At 34.7% G+C, this 18,399-nt stretch overlaps 1 protein-coding gene across 1 annotated transcript; it reads right to left on the minus strand.

Moving 5' to 3' along the window:
* Positions 1 to 4,763: 4,763 nt before the first annotated feature.
* On the minus strand, positions 4,764 to 17,343 carry LOC132554484 (CD63 antigen-like). Its single transcript, XM_060218796.1, has 5 exons — positions 17,038 to 17,343; positions 9,406 to 9,594; positions 8,657 to 8,947; positions 6,737 to 6,820; positions 4,764 to 5,895 (listed from the first exon to the last, which is right to left on the minus strand). Exons 1-5 carry the CDS (start codon positions 17,098 to 17,100, stop codon positions 5,830 to 5,832), a joined length of 693 nt encoding a protein of 230 aa, XP_060074779.1. The 5' UTR covers positions 17,101 to 17,343; the 3' UTR covers positions 4,764 to 5,829.
* Between the last annotated feature and the right edge of the window lie 1,056 nt (positions 17,344 to 18,399).

Genomic DNA, 18,399 nt, shown 5'->3' on the forward strand with positions numbered 1-18,399 from the left:
TATAAAATGGTACCACATGCTGCGAATTAGGACAAATCGGAGAAGAAAAACTACGCAAGATCAACCGTTGCTAAAACAAACAGAAAACAAAGTGAGGACACATAGGAACGCAAGTACAGCTCAAGAAATGGCCTGGACCTACCAAACCGAAGTTCATTTCTCGGCCTAAGTGTCTGCATAATACCAAGTTTTACGGCGACCGCGCATTTGTTAAACAGGCTTTCAGAGAATGACACTAAGTTTAAATGAACAGCAGCATGTAATGACGTATTCATTACACTGAAACATGCAAATGAAAATCCCCGTTCTAGCCTAATCAGACTTTCATAAAACTATAATATAAGACACAGGTGCAAGTGGATTTGCTTCTGGTGCAGTGCTGTCACGTCTCTTCAATATAGCGGAGCAACCGATTGCCTATGCTAGCAAGACATTCTCCTCAATCGCGTGGAAATATTCTTACAAAACGCGAGCTACTTGTTGCGCAGCGCACAAGTCATTATATGCATCATCTCTATAGCCGAACTCATACACCCAGAACAGACCAAAATTCTATGAAGTGGTTAAACTTTTAAAAATTCAGAAGGGCAACCCGCCAGACTGATGAAAATCATTATGATATGGAACATCGCCAGCACGGCATGGCAATGCAACGATCATTCAGTTTGATTTTTTACGATGCAGACGAGGGGATTGTGTACTAGTATATCCCTACGAAGGTGGAAACCAAGAAAACATTCACATCATTTTGGAGAGGAACACACAAAAGGATATCGAAAGTACGGTATGCAGTTGCGGCGGAATAGGAGAAACAACACAAATTGCCCACTGTATGCACCCCATAAAAGGAAGATATTGCGGATTTAGGAGCCAATCTATAAACATGCAACGAAAGAAACCTATCTGATGAAAAGTAAAAATAGACATTCCAAAAATGGAGCAAACACCGCTGTGTAGGTTTAGGAAATAAGGAGGAAACAAAAGACAAATTCAGAAGAAAAATTCCTGGCAAATTCAAGGATCACTGTAGAATGCTGAAATTGATTCGGCAAATACCTGTTAGACTCCCTTTCTGAATGCAATCTCTTTTCTGTGTCTAATCACGATGATTTTGTTGTCATAGCACGAGCATTGTTCTTTTCGGCCTTTGCAGATTGGCGAGTGACGTATGAGCATGCAGTTGGAACTTTACGCAAAGCGTCGCTCGACTGGTTTAAATAGCGCGTACCAGTGAACACAATTCGCCGATATAAAGTGAATCTTTGGTCTTTCAGTCTAGTAATGTTTGTGTATTTAATTCTCTCAAGTAGGGCTAATAATGAAGTACAGAAAACAGCGCACTTGACGTTATGGTTCATGCACACAGGCCCAGGCGTTCAGTGTATACTTAAATTGTCATATTAAGTGTATATATTCTTAATTATATTTTATAGATAAATATAGTTATATTTACTGTAAAGTAAGCAATTATCACTGAATATACGTAAACATTGTTGCACATCAAACACATTTTATCTCGGACATTTACGGGTACGATACTGAGCTAAAAACAAAGAGGCTACTTGTATATTCGCAACATTTAAGCAATATATATTCATCTTTAATATTAGAACAACTGCAGTTTGTATTGAGGCTGGTGAAATCATGGAAGGGGGTCTGTTTGATATTGTAAGACTACAATTATCTGTGCGCAATTTCCATTGAAATATTTAATGAGCCAAAAACTAATCGTCGTTAATGTTTTCCCTTTAAGAAACGACATGCTCAGCGATTGGGACTGGGTAAAATCCGAAATCAAATAGCTGCAAACTTCACTAATATGGAGAAATTCCAAACGCGAACATTAGCAGGTTTACAGTGTATCAGCAAGACCTCAACATCTCAATAAAATTATCCTTGAAACTCTCCATTTCTATACTAAATAATCGGTTTCATGTTTACTGTATCTGCTAGTGTCTCTAGTTCTGAAACAAGGCACTGAAAATCAAGTTTCGGAAATATACCACCATCGAGAACCGTCAATATTTCCCTAAAGGGATATTCTCGTTTGTGGCTTTCGTTATACATTTGACCATATATGGTAAATTAAATCTGAGCGATCGTGAATGTTTCAACAAATATCTCGCTATGACATTGATATGAATAGAAAAGGTATTTTGATTAGGCAAACTGTAGTTTTGATCAAGAGGAAAGTTTTGATAAAAATTTGTCGTGTTTTCAACACTCATAAAAGGCAAGTTTATATTGTTTTGATGAAAAGCTCAGCAGCTTCCGCAGCATTATACATAGACAAATATCTAAGTTTAAATTTCAATAATTAACCTACATTGGTGTTATATATCAAATGAAAGATGTCATATGTCAAATTATCGATAAAATAAGGTTCGTGCATGATAAAACAAAAGTGATCTGATTTAGAACAGGATAAATTTCAGCACCTTGAAACTTTTTTCCAAAGACATATGGATTACAAAAATCCTGAAAACATATATAATTTCCAACTGCACTATCCCATCACCAATAGGTCATTTTCTGTTGAAAATCAGTTTACGATAAATACCACTCGCTAACAGTAAATATAAAGTAAAAGAGATGCGCAGGTCTGTAATGTCTATTGTGTTAATTAGTGTACAATGATCATCATTTCAACAGTTGGACAACACATTTCAAGACCTTAGACAGAACCACAGTGAACAACAAAGCAGTGCGAGAACCTCTTTGACGACTAAATAAGGACAATATTGATAAAATGTATATATATATATCTACAAAGATATGTTCATAACACGTCTTACATATTAATAAATATCAACCAGATTTCTATGTACGTTTTCTCATCCAAAAACTTTTTGATTTTACTTCAATAAGAGAAAATTTACAAGCATCAATATTTTCATACGAGTGAGAAAAAATAATGTTTACTATACCTGTAAATAGTTCTTATGGTAAAGGGTTCAAGTCGTCTGATAAACATTTGTACTTACATCTGAGCCGTCTTCACTTAATATCAGTACTAACAGTGTCAGGTGAATGCAATCAACATTCACCTACTTTGTAAGGTCTGTAAAGGACATTTTGAAGATGAAACCAGTCACGCCTTGATTTCAACATTTCGGTCCCTAGCATCACGAACGATTAGCAGGACAATATAGCTGTACTATGATTACGTTTCTATACCTGACTAAGTCTACACCTTCGTACAATAGAAAACTGCAGTGTTGAGAGCTGATAAGCCTCGTCACAGCCCATAGCCATGTTCAGAACACTTCTTATTGGATAGCTTGCGTGCATCTCATAGGTCAGTACAACTTGGTTGTGTCTTAGGAATTTCAGCTAACATTGCCAGTAAATATGCATTTGTGAAAGAATTGTATCCAATGACCCTTATTGTCCATTTCATCTAACTTCGCTACAATGTTTTTAAGCGTCTTGGAATTGGAATTTCATCAGCCCGGTATTATATACCGAATGGTACTGTGTGGTACAAATGGATGATTCTGGAAATCGAATGTGTGTAAACCAGAAGTGAAATATCAAATATTCCAGTAATAAACTATAGAAAGAGTATTGTTTATTCTACCTAAAATTTTGTATCAATGTGATGACCAACATGAAGATTTTGTTTTCTCAAAAATACTGTATTTTCATTTCATATACCTTGTCTTATGCAACTATGAGAAATTTTTTCCACATACATTTTTACATTGAGGAAAACAAATTTCCTTACTAGCATCTAGTTGATTCTGTAGTTTCTGTACTAAGGAAAATATAGATAATTATATGACGGCAACATTTTCATGTCTCGAGTATATTGTTGTTCTACTAGAGGGAAATAAATGTACTGACCTAGATATCAAGTACATGTACATTGCAAGAACAACATGCACAAAGCATGCTATATCACTCGTGTATATACAAACGCCAGATGTTTATGGAATGTTCACATTAAAGCAGTACTACAGCAAAATTACAAAGGCGTTACTATGGCAACATCACAAAAGCAATCACTATGACAACAGCACAAATGTGTAGAAATCTCTAATCAAATAGATTTACTATCATTGAAATAATTCAAGTGTAAAATATAAAATGTTGAACAAATATATTTAAAAGAAACTAAATTTTGCTCTATTCACTAAATCTAGAATCATTAGGATTTGAGATCTTTCTAGCTACCCATGCATATAAACGTGACCTTGAACTCATACTAAAATTTTCAGTGCATTTGCTCCTGATAAAAACCTGATGGGTAATTATTTGTACTATGAGTTGGGTATTTTATTTGTATGATAAGTCTTAGCCTACATTTACAAAACGTGAATCAAAATTTATTTGATCAAAGTTATAACGTGTAAACAACCAAAATCCAATGAAGGCTATTAATAGAATTATTCTCCTGTTTTACAACTGATGTTTCCTCGACTACTGATTTTATTCATTCTTATTCTCATTGGTAATCAGGTTAAAATTGAACTTAACCTGAACTTTAAAATATCAATTATGAAAATAATTACTGAGGGTTTGTAGTTCGTCAAGGAAAACAAAGATTCTAAATAGCATTGTCTAGTCACGGCCAGCATTACAGATGTCAAATGAATAGGAATAATCTTACAAAACACACATTATAAAGGAAAACAAAGCCATGCACGAATCTTTCATGCGAGCCATACCCTAAAGGCTTTTACTAGTCCCATCCAGCTTTTAATCTCTTAAATTAAGAAAGAAAACAAATACACTATATGCAACTAAAAACAAACACAAACTGAAATTTTAAGCATTTTAATTGCTTTTACAAACAGAAAATATAGCAAATTACAAAAAAAATAAGAATGATAACAGATAATTGGGCCCTCTAAGCAGCTGAAAGATGACTGGTTTCATCATCTTTTAACAACTATTGATCACATGACCAATCAACTTTGAATGTCAATTTGACCTTGGTCAATGCGTAAATGTCTTTCAATTGATCAACCTTGACCTATAATTTTCACTTGTGTCACTGTGTAAATACAATTTACAACATTTCAACCTTCAAATTGGTATTTTTGATTATTCAACCTTGATCTGTCCATTTCTAGCTTTCGGTATTGAAATGGCTATTTTACATTTTGACGTTAATAATAAAATTTTGAGGTCACTACCCTGGTCATCATATACTATGTCCTTTATCTATGTGTTACAGTCTACAGCTACATATGCAGTGTAATAGTATGCGATTGTTAGTAAATTGTAGTAAATAGTATCCCTCAACCTCTGATATACCAATCCTGACCTTCAAAAAGGTCAAATCTCAAAACTTCAGATAGACTACAACAAAGAACAGTTTTTTTAACAGAAAATAAATTTCTCTATATCTCAGCTTGGATTCCCTATTTTCTCAAGTATTCTACTAGCATCAATTTCCCTAAAATGGTGCTATGCCAGTGATTGTCTGTTCAATGATTATGTTACGACAAAAGTTGGAAATATATTTGTGTTGGACATACCTGGGTATGTATCAAATTCCAATTATCAATTCAAAATATATTTGGAAAAAATAAATTTCTTCAAATGTTATGCACCATAATACTCTTTGATATCAAAATGTCCCTTTTCACATGATTAAAGAAATGACGGGTGAGAAGATGAATAAAAAAAATGTCATGCATTTCATGAAATACATGATGGAAAACTTGTTATTGCCCATCACAGAACATGTAATTTTTAACTTTTCAGCAGAAATTGGAAAGCTTTTGTTGATAACGAATGCTTCCAGAAGTTTCATCTTTGGGCAGCAGATGGTAACCAAATCCCTTATTTGTCAAGTCTTGCACACTCCTGACAGTGGTTTTACACCACTTCATACTCCTTCTTCAGGGCCCGACCGAAGCAACAGGCAAACAGGATGCCAACAATCTGTAAAGACAAACCATTAAAACTTCTGTATATTACATTACCTTTGTGAAGTTGTACCTTATGTAACAAATACATTACATAGGGAAACAGTGCTGGTGACTAATCCCCAAAAAATAATCAAGAAAACCAGTTCTTTTCATTAACAAGAAGTTTGTCAGATGCTATTATCACCAACATTGTTTATTTTAATTAGGGTGGGTGGGGGGCTCCTACATTACAATCTCCCAATGCCCATAGCACCCCAAGACCTGACTTCTCAAAGATAGATGATGAGCTTGTCACAGGACATTGAAAAACCCTTGTTAAAACTGCTCTTTGTGTTGGTAATCCATCTAAACATTAATAGTTAAGGATGGGCTTATTACCAAACCTAAGCTTATTGTCTGTCAAAATTATTGTATTATTATTAGAGCCAATTTTTAACTCCTAATATTTGTGTATGTTACTAAACTGTGCTTGCTTCCACTTCACACTTTTGCACCTGCATGGTAAATCAACCAATTCCATCTTTTTGTCGTTTAATTTAGTTGGAATCTTTTTTGTCCTTCAATCAACGTAAACAGCGAGGCTGATTATTAAAACATTAACACCACCTTGGGTCTTACTGACAATTTGTTAAGGGTGGGGTTATTACCAACAGTGGCTTGCTGCCTGATGAAATATGATGATCAGACATAACATCAACTAAATACATACAGGTGTACTACACAATATAATAATTACAAGTTATTTCTACCTGATGGCCTCTAAAACACCCTTGATTTTGAAGGCCAGGACTAGATACCATTTGACAAGAAGTTGACTACACTGTATGGTACTATAATTCCAATTATTGCCTTACCTGTACGAATGCCAGACCAATTCCAACACCACCAACAATGAAGATCTTGTCCTTCACCCAGGTAACAAAAGCATCCAGACATCCCTGAAAAACATGTTTATTACAACACTGTAGTCATTGCTACCAGAACAAATCAAAGAAAAAAGAGCGGTTCTTATCATGCTTGATCTGTCTGCTGCATTTGATGTCATTGACCATGGCACACTGTTCAAGCGTCTGGAGTACTCTTATGGGGTGACTGGTGATGCATTACGCTGGACCCAGTCTTACTTGAATGAACGACGACAGTGCGTTGCCATTGGATCAACTGTTTCAGACAGCAAAACCTTAGACTTCAGAGTTCCTAAGAGGTCCGTTTTGGGACCTAGAAAATACTGTCCTTATTCGAAACCAATCGGGGAGATTTGTCGTCGTCATAACCTTCAGTACCATTGTTATGCCGATGACACACAAATCTACATGGTTATCAGACCTCAAGACAACTGGGACATAATAGTAGCAAGTCTTGAAGCCTGTCTAAATGACATCAGTGCTTGGATGAACTCAAATATGCTCAAGCTCAATCAGGAAAAGACAGAACTGATTGTCTTTTCCCACAAGTGTCAACACACTAAAGGTCTCCAGTTAAAGGTCGGTGCCCAAACTATTGAGGCCGTCCAAACTGTGAGAAACCTTGGTGTACACTTTGATAGCTCTCTGAACATGGAGAAACAGATAAACTCAATTGCCAGTTCCTGTTATCACCAAATCAGAAACATTGGGGTATCCGTCAGTTCATCACCACAGATGCATGCAAGACACTGGTACATTCTCTTGTTACTTCTAGGTTAGACTATGGTAACGCGTTACTTGTTGGTGTATCTGATACACTAATGAGCTGCCTGCAGAGGGTACAGAACACTGCAGCACGCCTAGTTACCCGTACTCAAAAGAGGGACCACATTACACCAGTCCTTTACTTATTGCATTGGCTGCCCGTGCGATTCCGGTCACAGTAAAAGATTTTGATGTATACATACAAGGCAATAAATGGAACAGCTCCTGAATATTTGCAGGAAATTGTCACTGTTTATCGGCCGTCACAATCACTACGATCGGAGACAGAATCCTTGTTGTGCATTCCAAACTCTCGGACTGTGACTTATGGTAACCTGTGCTTTGGAAAGGTAGCGGCCACTTTGTGGAACAGCTTACCATCTGCTACTAGAAAGTCAAAATCCCTGGCCAAATTCAAGAGGGATATTAAAACCCACCTGTTTACATCTGCATTTTAGACTCTCACGCAGACGTCCTGTATATACATACTTTCACCACTACTAACTTGATTTGGTTACTGTGTTACATATGTTGATTACTGTGTTATACATGTTCTATAAATTTTGTAGTAAGATTATTATGTAATTGTGAAGCGCATTAGTATTTTGTCAAAATAGATAGTGCACTATATAAATGTTGTATATTATTATTATTATTATTAAAACATCTTGATCAAACCTTTACGTAAACATTTCCACATTTTCTCAGTATCAACAAATCTAGACTTCCATCTTGGAAACTAATTTCCTGGAATCGGGGTTTTCAGGAGTCTTGGATATATTATACACTACATTTTAGCTATCAATACATGACTTGTAGTCTACTGTAAAATCAAATATTTTCATTAGCCTCAAGTTTTGTGGTTTCCAAAAATTACATTTTCATTGGCGTTTGATTTTGTTGTTTAATCTGGCTCACAAAATCTGCCTGTGCTATATTCAAAGTAATCCTAGGTATAATTTCATGGACATCTAAATTCATAGCTCCCACATAAAAATTAATAATTTTAGAAATATTGCATACTTCTAAACTCTCGTAACGTAAATGTCTGGTGAATTTTCACATTGTAGAAAATGTTTCAGAAAATTTTACTGTCAAACTTACCTCAGTGTAAATATCTACACCTGTTCCATCACAGGTGGCACTCGTATTTGGTTTACAGCAGGATTTTGGATAGGTACCGTTGTTTGCAGCTACCCAATCTGTTGCATTGTTTGTACCACAGCATTTGAAGTCTTTCTGGACCAAATCCCAGATTGTGGGGTCAGCTTTGTAACGTTTCATGGAGTCTTCCATCAGTGTTTTGACACCATCTTCCACTTTGTCATGGAGAACGTAGCCTGCGATTCCTCCTGCAATCTCCAGGATGAAGACAATGCCCAACAACACAGAAAACTGTAAATAAAAGATACACAATTTTAGATATCATTATCCATTATTGGGAGTCAAAAATGCTTTGTCAGATCTCAATGATTTATCTAAATATTAAAAATCAGGACATTTTCCACCAACATAGAGAATGTTTAACTTCCCACTTTTCATTGGACAATTTAGATATGTAAGTAGATTTGATGTTCCCAATACTTTTTTCGTGATTGCAGCATGTATGGCGAAAAGACCCTTACATGAACCAGAAGATAAGGTCACATTCATTTTGTATTTAAATATTCTGGTGACATGGCTGAAGCACTGGCATCAATATATACAGGTAAATTTATTTAATTTACTTATTTAATGCTTCATTTCAACAAAGAAAAGACATTGTAAACTGAAGTTAGAAATTTATAGCACCTGTTCTGCAGGAGAAAATCCATCTGTGACTGTTTTAGAGAGAACCAAGTTATCGTACTTACGATCATAACACAGACGTAATTTTCCTTCCATGCTCCACAGCAGCCAAAAGCAGCAATGAAGAAGATAATGACACCAACAGCAATGAGCAGTGCTGCTGCTGAACTAAACTGTCCTTCTACAAAATTTAAGTAATCCTTGAATTTTAATTGAATATATGCTCCTACTCCGATCAGCACACATCCTACCACCTGGAAAACATAAACATAAATATAAAAATCATTGGAAAAACCATAATTTTCTGAACTTAATAAACCTAGTTGTCTGATGGGGAATACCCATATGCATGCTGTGATAGGATGTATCAGTAAACGTTACATTACAGACATCGGTGATGTTACATGAAGGCTTGCATAGTACAGTGCCATCACAGCTTTTCCCAATGGTTCGGATTGAGGCCATTTTGCTTAATTGTAGGAAGAAAGTTGGTGAATTGGAAAGGAATTTTTTCTAAATTGCAAATTCTGGGGATTTGGCTTAATATGATATAATTTCAATTGGGAATGGTGCCCATTATTAGTCCAAAAAAATCCTCAAAATTCCCCAAACCACAGCACCAAGTTAAAAAATATCTTTGTATATATATCTATATATGTTAACAGTACTAAATTATTCCAAATAAATCAAACTTATTCCAGCATTGGTACAAGTGTAGACAAATATATGAGTTTATTGTCCTGTGAACAACCTCTTTAAGGTAGGTAGATGTGGAAGGTAATCACATAATTAAGGTATGTAGATGTGGAAGGTAATCACATAATTAAGGTATGTAGATGTGGAAGGTAATCACATAATTAAGGTATGTAGATGTGGAAGGTAATCACATAATTAAGGTATGTAGATGTGGAAGGTAATCACATAATTAAGGTATGTAGATGTGGAAGGTAATCACATAATTAAGGTATGTAGATGTGGAAGGTAATCACATAATTAAGGTATGTAGATGTGGAAGGTAATCACATAATTCAGGTAGGTAGATGTGGAAGGTAATCACATAATTAAGGTAAGTAGATGTGGAAGGTAATCACATAATTCAGGTATGTAGATGTGGAAGGTAATCACATAATTAAGGTATGTAGATGTGGAAGGTAATCACATAATTCAAGTAGGTAGATGTGGAAGGTAATCACATAATTCAGGTAGGTAGATGTGGAAGGTAATCACATAATTAAGGTATGTAGATGTGGAAGGTAATCACATAATTCAAGTAGGTAGATGTGGAAGGTAATCACATAATTCAGGTAGGTAGATGTGGAAGTAATCACATAATTCAGGTAGGTAGATGTGGAAGGTAATCACATAATTCAAGTAGGTAGATGTGGAAGGTAATCACATAATTCAGGTAGGTAGATGTGGAAGTAATCACATAATTCAGGTAGGTAGATGTGGAAGGTAATTAAATAATTCAGGTAGGTAGATGTGGAAGTAATCACATAATTCAGGTAGGTAGATGTGGAAGGTAATCACATAATTCAGGTAGGTAGATGTGGAAGTAATCACATAATTAAGTTATGTAGATGTGGAAGGTAATCACATAATTCAGGTATGTAGATGTGGAAGTAATCACATAATTCAGGTATGTAGATGTGGAAGGTAATCACATAATTCAGGTAGGTAGATGTGGAAGGTAATCACATAATTAAGGTATGTAGATGTGGAAGTAATCACATAATTCAGGTATGTAGATGTGGAAGTAATCACATAATTCAGGTATGTAGATGTGGAAGGTAATCACATAATTCAGGTAGGTAGATGTGGAAGGTAATCACATAATTCAGGTAGGTAGATGTGGAAGGTAATCACATAATTCAGGTAGGTAGATGTGGAAGGTAATCACATAATTCAGGTAGGTAGATGTGGAAGGTAATCACATAATTCAGGTAGGTAGATGTGAAAGTAATCACATAATTCAGGTAGGTAGATGTGGAAGGTAATCACATAATTCAAAGAAAGATATTTCCTTTTAATTAGTAATAAATGATAAAGAAGTTTACTGATATTAATACAGATGATATTTTACTGATATTTCTGTCGTCAAATCTTCAGGCTACAATAGCTCATCGGTTAGTAAAGTATCAGACTTAAATCATCCTCGATACTCAAGGGGATAAAATTACTTTCTCTATCTGCACTTCTTGCACATTTCCTGGCAAAATTGAATGTACAGGCAATGTTTTCTGATAGGTCTAGAGCTTGTTTCAGGAGAAAAAATACTGACCAATCACAGACTGATATGCTACTTTGAAATTTACAAGGCAGTGACACCCAACTTCAAAGCCTGTATAACATGCTGTTTATCCGCCTGGAGATTTGTTTGATATACATTAAAAGATCAAACTATTCTGCTCATCTTATCCACAAGGTGTCTTACATGGAACCTTCAAATTTGTCATGGACCCCTGGAGTATCCAGGATAAATGAAACTATGAGTTGGGGGTTCCCTTTCAATGGTGGCTTGTGCTTGATATCACATGTCTTTTGATGATATCACAAACCATCTCATGTTGTGAAAGGTAGAAATTAATCAGTAAAAAATAGCATGTGGTCAGTCTTCTATAAGGTATTCAGTCACCTCTATCAAATGATCCGCCCCAACATGACCCTGGTTGTTCATAGGGCAGGAAACAGCTCAAACTATTATTTATCATTAAATTAAGTAAAAATTCTAAATAGGGAAACACCATAAGGTGTTTTAAATACAAATTCCCTCCTGAATAGGGAAACACCATAAGGTGTTTTAAATACAAATTCCCTCATGAATAGGGAAACACCATGAGGTGTATGAAGTACAAATTCCCTCATGAATATGGAAACACCATGAAGAGTATGAAGTACAAATTCCCTCATGAATATGGAAACACCATGAAGAGTATGAAGTACAAATTCCCTCATGAATATGGAAACACCATGAAGAGTATGAAGTACAAATTCCCTCATGAATAGGGAAACACCATAAGGTGTTTTAAATACAAATTCCCTCATGAAAAGGGAAACACCATGAAGTGTATTAAGTACAAATTCCCTCATGAATATGGAAACACCATGAAGAGTATGAAGTACAAATTCCCTCATGAAAAGGGAAACACCATGAAGTGTATGAAGTACAAATTCCCTCATGAATAGGGAAACACCATGAAGTGTATGAAGTACAAATTCCCTCATGAATATGGAAACACCATGAAGAGTATGAAGTACAAATTCCCTCATGAATATGGAAACACCATGAAGAGTATGAAGTACAAATTCCCTAATGAAAAGGGAAATACCATGAAGTGTATTAAGTACAATATCCCTCTTTAATAGGGAAACACCATGAGGTGTATTAAGTACAAATAAGCTGCACATCTGTTAATCTGTAATGTTCTTCACTATATGCTGACATGAAATTATTATAGACGTTTCATCTAATATAATGCAATAACAAGCAGCTGTGACCAAAAGAACAGAGACTGGTATATTGATATACGTGTAGTACAAATACCACCACATGACTACATATATACAGACATGGTGGCTTATATCACTAAACGTCGCCAGAACACTGACGTTCGTCAGTGGGATGATATCCGGACATCGGAGGGAGTCGCACAGATAGAAAACTTGTCAACCAATCAACAAATATACCACCAGATGGACTATATAACAAGTCTTAATGTCTAATCATTAAATTTTGGCAAAGTTAACTTGATCTATATACCAATGTGTACATAATAATGTTTTATGTATGTACATAAAATTATCTCCAAGTGAACTGATTTGAAAAGATGAGGAATGATAATTTCAGATTAAGTTTCAGATTATATTAACAAAACATTGAAATAAAACCCTTTTTATTTTATTGATTTTGTCATACTTTCAGGCCCATCACAACAATTCAAATATAAACTTTCACATTTACCTATATACATGTATATATACATATAAATATATTATATTTATCTTGTTTTAAGTGAAAAGGACCAACACATAAGCTTAAAAGTTTGGGGGTGGGCGTGTCAGTCACAGGAATAGTGATGGAAAATCAATAGAAATTCTGTGATCATCAGTTAACTCCGACTGTTTTTAGATGTTGTTAATCCATAACATCATCAGCGGAGTTCAATAATTATTGAAATTGAATGAATTCTTCTTTGCAGTAATATGTTCTTTTTGTATACCTGAAATAACTTACTTAGAATTGGCATACAAATGAATATTATTAGTATGTATAATGAAAATTTCTTCTAAATCACAAAAAATATTAAGGTGCTGATAATCGATCATGAAAATTACAGTGGATCCTGGCATCAGATGAGGCTTAAGAATTACGTAATCAATTATATACAATCATCATCCCATTTCTACAGAGAGCACTAACCTATTAAATATGGATGGACTTCCTAAATGACTAAGTATCAGATTATTGTGAAATATAGGCCAATATAGTCTATATTTAGATTGATGTACCAAGAGAATCTATCACATGACTCTTGATTCAAGTATGACATGCGAAAGTCCTACAATATTTGTAAAATTATTCACATTAAGTTTCGAATGAAATTGGGATCATATTATTTTATCATGTCCTTCCGTCATTTCCTTGCACCAATATCAACCAAAAGATACACAACACTAAGCTTCCTTTTATTCCTTAAGTTCATACATTGAATGACCTTTGGAACACACCAGGAAGTAGACCTAAATCCAGCTATTCTGGTAATACACATACTTAGTAATATTTGTGTATCAGAGTTTTCCCTAAACAGCGATCACTAAACTTTCATTATCACTTTTGATCCAAGAAAATCTTCACTAAGAACAGAAAACCATTGTTTAAACTTTTGCTTCTAAGAGTTCAATACACGGAATGTAAAAAAATGTGTTTCCAAATCTTTAACAAATATCGGTACCATGATACTACTTTTCCTTAATATCAAAGCAAGTTTTGTACATTTTTTCTGTGATTAACCACAGTCTAACCAGGTAAACTGTTTTCAATGCTAATAAAACAGCCAGTATTTCACTTGCTTAAAAGCTGACATTCTGTCTAGACTAAATATAAATCACTTCTTATTTACAAATAAGTAACCTGTAGCAGACATGAAATCTCCATACACAGGTTTCAATATTAATGCTACAATATAGACATGAAATCTCCAAACATAGATTTCAATATTAATGCTACAATATAGACATGAAATCTCCAAACATAGATTTCAATATTAATGCTACAATATAGACATGAAATCTCCAAGCTTTGAATTCAATATTAATGCTTCAATATAGACATGAAAAACCAAAGCAAAATTGGAAAATATTTTTCAGACAATCACCCTCAATTTTCTGAATTGATGAAGGTATAAGCTACTAAAAACATTCCACTTTCTAATTGGTAGTAATACAAGTGACAAATGCATATCACTGCCCTGTCATCCCTGTGAATACATGTACATTTACAAACATTAGGATGACTCATCTGAAAGTCATCTGAAAAGTCACTACGTCAGTTATTCATAGTACACAACCGATTCATTGTTTATGTTGTATGTACACCTCTGGGGGCTGGACATGAAGACTGTCCACTATCAGACAGCTGATGACCAGCTGACCGTTACAGGCAAACATAAAATACTGTGTACAGACATTGTTATCAATATCACTGACACAAATTTCAATCAACGTCAATTGTTTGGTACTGTGGATATATTTATATTTTTAAACACAGTGTAACGCCCCTTTCCCCCTCCTACACATACCAAACACACACACCATCATTACAAAATGAGTAAATTGCTTCATAACTTCCTACCATAAAGAATTATGGGGCCTCTAAAAATGAAACTGAGCCATCCATTTTTCTCAATTTTATCCAAGTCATACTTCCTATAGAAAAGTAACTGTTCACATTCAATTAGTAGGTAACCATAGAGATAGGAAAAAAATTATATTAACAATGTTCCCATTTCCTGACAACTTTTTAGTCACCTCTTGAGCTGGAGTGGTTTTCTAGGAATTAAATAAAAAAAAAACTTAAATTTCTTTAAATGTTAAATGGTTTTCCATTACATTTTACAGGGTTTCTAAATACAGAAAGTTAAAATTACATGAATGACTTCATTCATACATTGAATTCACCAGGTTTTTTAAAAAGTATCTTGTACAAACATGCTTGTTCAGGTTAATTAGTTTTTATCATCCTTTAGGTATATCATATGATGTTGGCTTGTGTATATATTTTGAAGTTGAACATAAAATAAGAACAAAACTCCTGCTCAATGATATTCAATTTTTCTCTACACCAAGCTGTTCATATCTAAATTCATGCTTTAAATTGCTTGTAACATCTTTTAAAGACATCATCGACATTCAATACTCGTTCAAATAAATCTGTTCCTGGTCAGGTGATTCATTTCTATTTTTAGCCACTGATCTTGATCATGATATTGTTAGACCAGCTTACAATTAGCCATTAAGACTTACTCTGTAAAATTAACCCGTGTAACTGGTGTCCAGTATAAAACATGACTGACTAGCATCATAGCCATAACAAAAGAACTTTTACGAGGTCCCACCTATTTTTTTCTACAATTCAGTAAAAAGGAATTTTTCACATTTGAAACACTAAACAAGAAACATACGGAAACATTTCAAGTGAAGCCAATTAAGCAATGTAACAGAGGTCATTATTTACTTCAATGTCTGCTTGGATTTGAACCCAGGACCTCTGGCTTACTAGTCCAATTCTCATCCAATCGGGCTAAATAGAAGTTCTCTCCAGACGAGCTAGTAGTTTACCAGGGTTACAATTTGAAATCCATTCATGCCAGTCATGTGATCTTTATTTGTGATCAGCTCAGGGTATCTCCAGTCTACTGAATTAATTTGTTAGTTTCAAATGAGGAATGTTTCAAGACTGTAGACATATTTAGGGACTTTTTCTCTTTCAGCGGTAAAACAACACTATATTAATCATATTTAAGATATCAATCAAATATAATTTGAACAGTGTACAGCCTTAATGCTTTCCTTGTCTAATATATGGGCATGAATAATAGGACTCTTCTACTAACGAGACATATGAACATGTATTATACACATTTGATCATAACCGTGCAGTCTTTTTTCATCTTCTTTAATAGCTTACACATCTTACTCAAAGCATTACTTAATTCACTGTGACATATCTGCATCAGCCCTTTTGATCACTCAACGTTAATAGAAATTTATGTTTATATCCATATGGTGGCATTTAGACGTTGTTATCATTTTGTTTGGTCTTGGCAGGAGAATGCCGTGTATAATTATTGCAGTGGTAGACTATGATATACTCCAATATTCGATATCAAAATACAGATTTAAAATCCAAATATTTTAACCACTCCCTTGCGGCACCTCTCAAAATCCAAGAGCAATATTTGCCACGTACGTCAAAATCATTCATAAATATAACACGCTGTGTTGCATCATAAAAAGTTGAACATAACGTATATTTAGTTGTTAAAATTATGAATATTTAGCAAGTTAACTGATATCGACAATATTACGTGGACTATCAAATTGTCATTTCTCAATACACACTCGTAATGCTCCGTAAACGGGCGGAAGAACGACCGTATGTTCACAGTGTATCATCAGGTTTTTAAACAAAAACTTACCACGAATATAAAATTAAACGCAAACAGAAGCAGTTTGACACATTTCATGCCTCCTTCCACCATTTTGACGGTTGTTGGTTGACAAACGAAGCAACAGTCACAATATCAGAGATTCCAGTACTCGGGCACTTTCCGCCGCCACTAATGAGAAACTAACTGTGGATCGACAGCTCCGCAAAAAAATTGTTTTCACTTGTAAGATATGTGAATGACACTCTATGGAAACTAACTACTAATAAATATCATATAAAAAGTCCAAATGCAGTCTCTTCAGGCTTCCTCTACAAAGCTCCACTGCTGTCTGCTTGACTTCGGTATTACGGACTATATTTATTGCGGAATGATTTGGGCCTTTGAGTAAACGTCACGAGACTATTATTTACCTACGTCACGAGATGAGGCCACAAAGGGGGACAAAGTATATGTAGACATGACGTAAACGTGCACAATTATTGTAGTTAACAATACTTCATCGAATACGCCACATAAAAACAAACTCAGTATGAAACACTGGTCACTTATAAAACGCGTATCATCGTGAAATAGTATTCTATAATTCTCGAATTTTTTTTCTAAGTATATAGTTAGCGTTTCTTTTTGTCATTTGCAATACTGGATTACAGGGAAACAATAAACTATGTCAGTATGATACATGTATTAAATAAAGATAGAAAGGAAGTTTAAAATATCTAACAAATGTCTCTAAATTCATTCTCTCGTGTTTAACATAAGGAAGTTTGAATGCTGTAACTTTGAGTGCTGTAACTAAGATCCCATGCTACCCTCAGTCCAGTTTCAAAATTTGGCAACAGAACCTATGACGTAATTTAATCGGCACTTTATCAGGTAGGGGATAGGGACTGCATTTAACATATGCTTGTGACCTATGTTTTTAACGCATGTAATTTTAGATCAGGATCTATTAAACCACGGACTAAGATCAAACAAGATAAAGTATCGTCAGCAGATATTTATCCCCCGCCCCTCTCTCCTTATGTATCGTCACAGCTGTAAGATATTGTATTGCGTTAATTGCCTAATCAATTTATCACTTGTACCTTGTATTTTGCATAAGAAAAGGACTTGATAAGTTTTGTTTAATTATCTTATAAATATTCTTTGTAAAAGAATAAGCGAAACTAAAAACAAAAAACACAGACAAACAAACAAACAAAATTTTTATTATTATCATTATTCAGCAAGTAGGAGTCACGACCGGCGATTCTCGTCAAGGTAAACCGGACTCGCCTTTTCTGAAAAAAAATATATATAAAAAGAAAAAAGTCTATTCATGTACTCGCAATGAGTCGTTTCATAATAGAATGACAGACTTTCGATGATAATATCCGAGAGAAGGCTGAA

This window comes from Ylistrum balloti, unplaced genomic scaffold, assembly GCF_031769215.1.
Source record: "Ylistrum balloti isolate Yb309-2 unplaced genomic scaffold, AGI_CSIRO_Ybal_v1 Utg370410, whole genome shotgun sequence".
NCBI lineage: Eukaryota > Metazoa > Mollusca > Bivalvia > Pectinida > Pectinidae > Ylistrum > Ylistrum balloti.

Bases quoted from the DNA above. Each gene is read 5' to 3' on its own strand.
- LOC132554484 (XM_060218796.1), bottom strand. From the start codon at position 17,100: ATGGTGGAAGGAGGCATGAAATGTGTCAAACTGCTTCTGTTTGCGTTT. The intron at 9,595-17,037 runs GTAAGTTTTTGT...TATGTTTTCCAG, and splicing joins CGTTTAATTTTATATTCGTG to GTGGTAGGATGTGTGCTGAT. The intron at 6,821-8,656 runs GTAAGTTTGACA...CATGTTTTTCAG, and splicing joins GTGTAGATATTTACACTGAG to GGATGTCTGGATGCTTTTGT.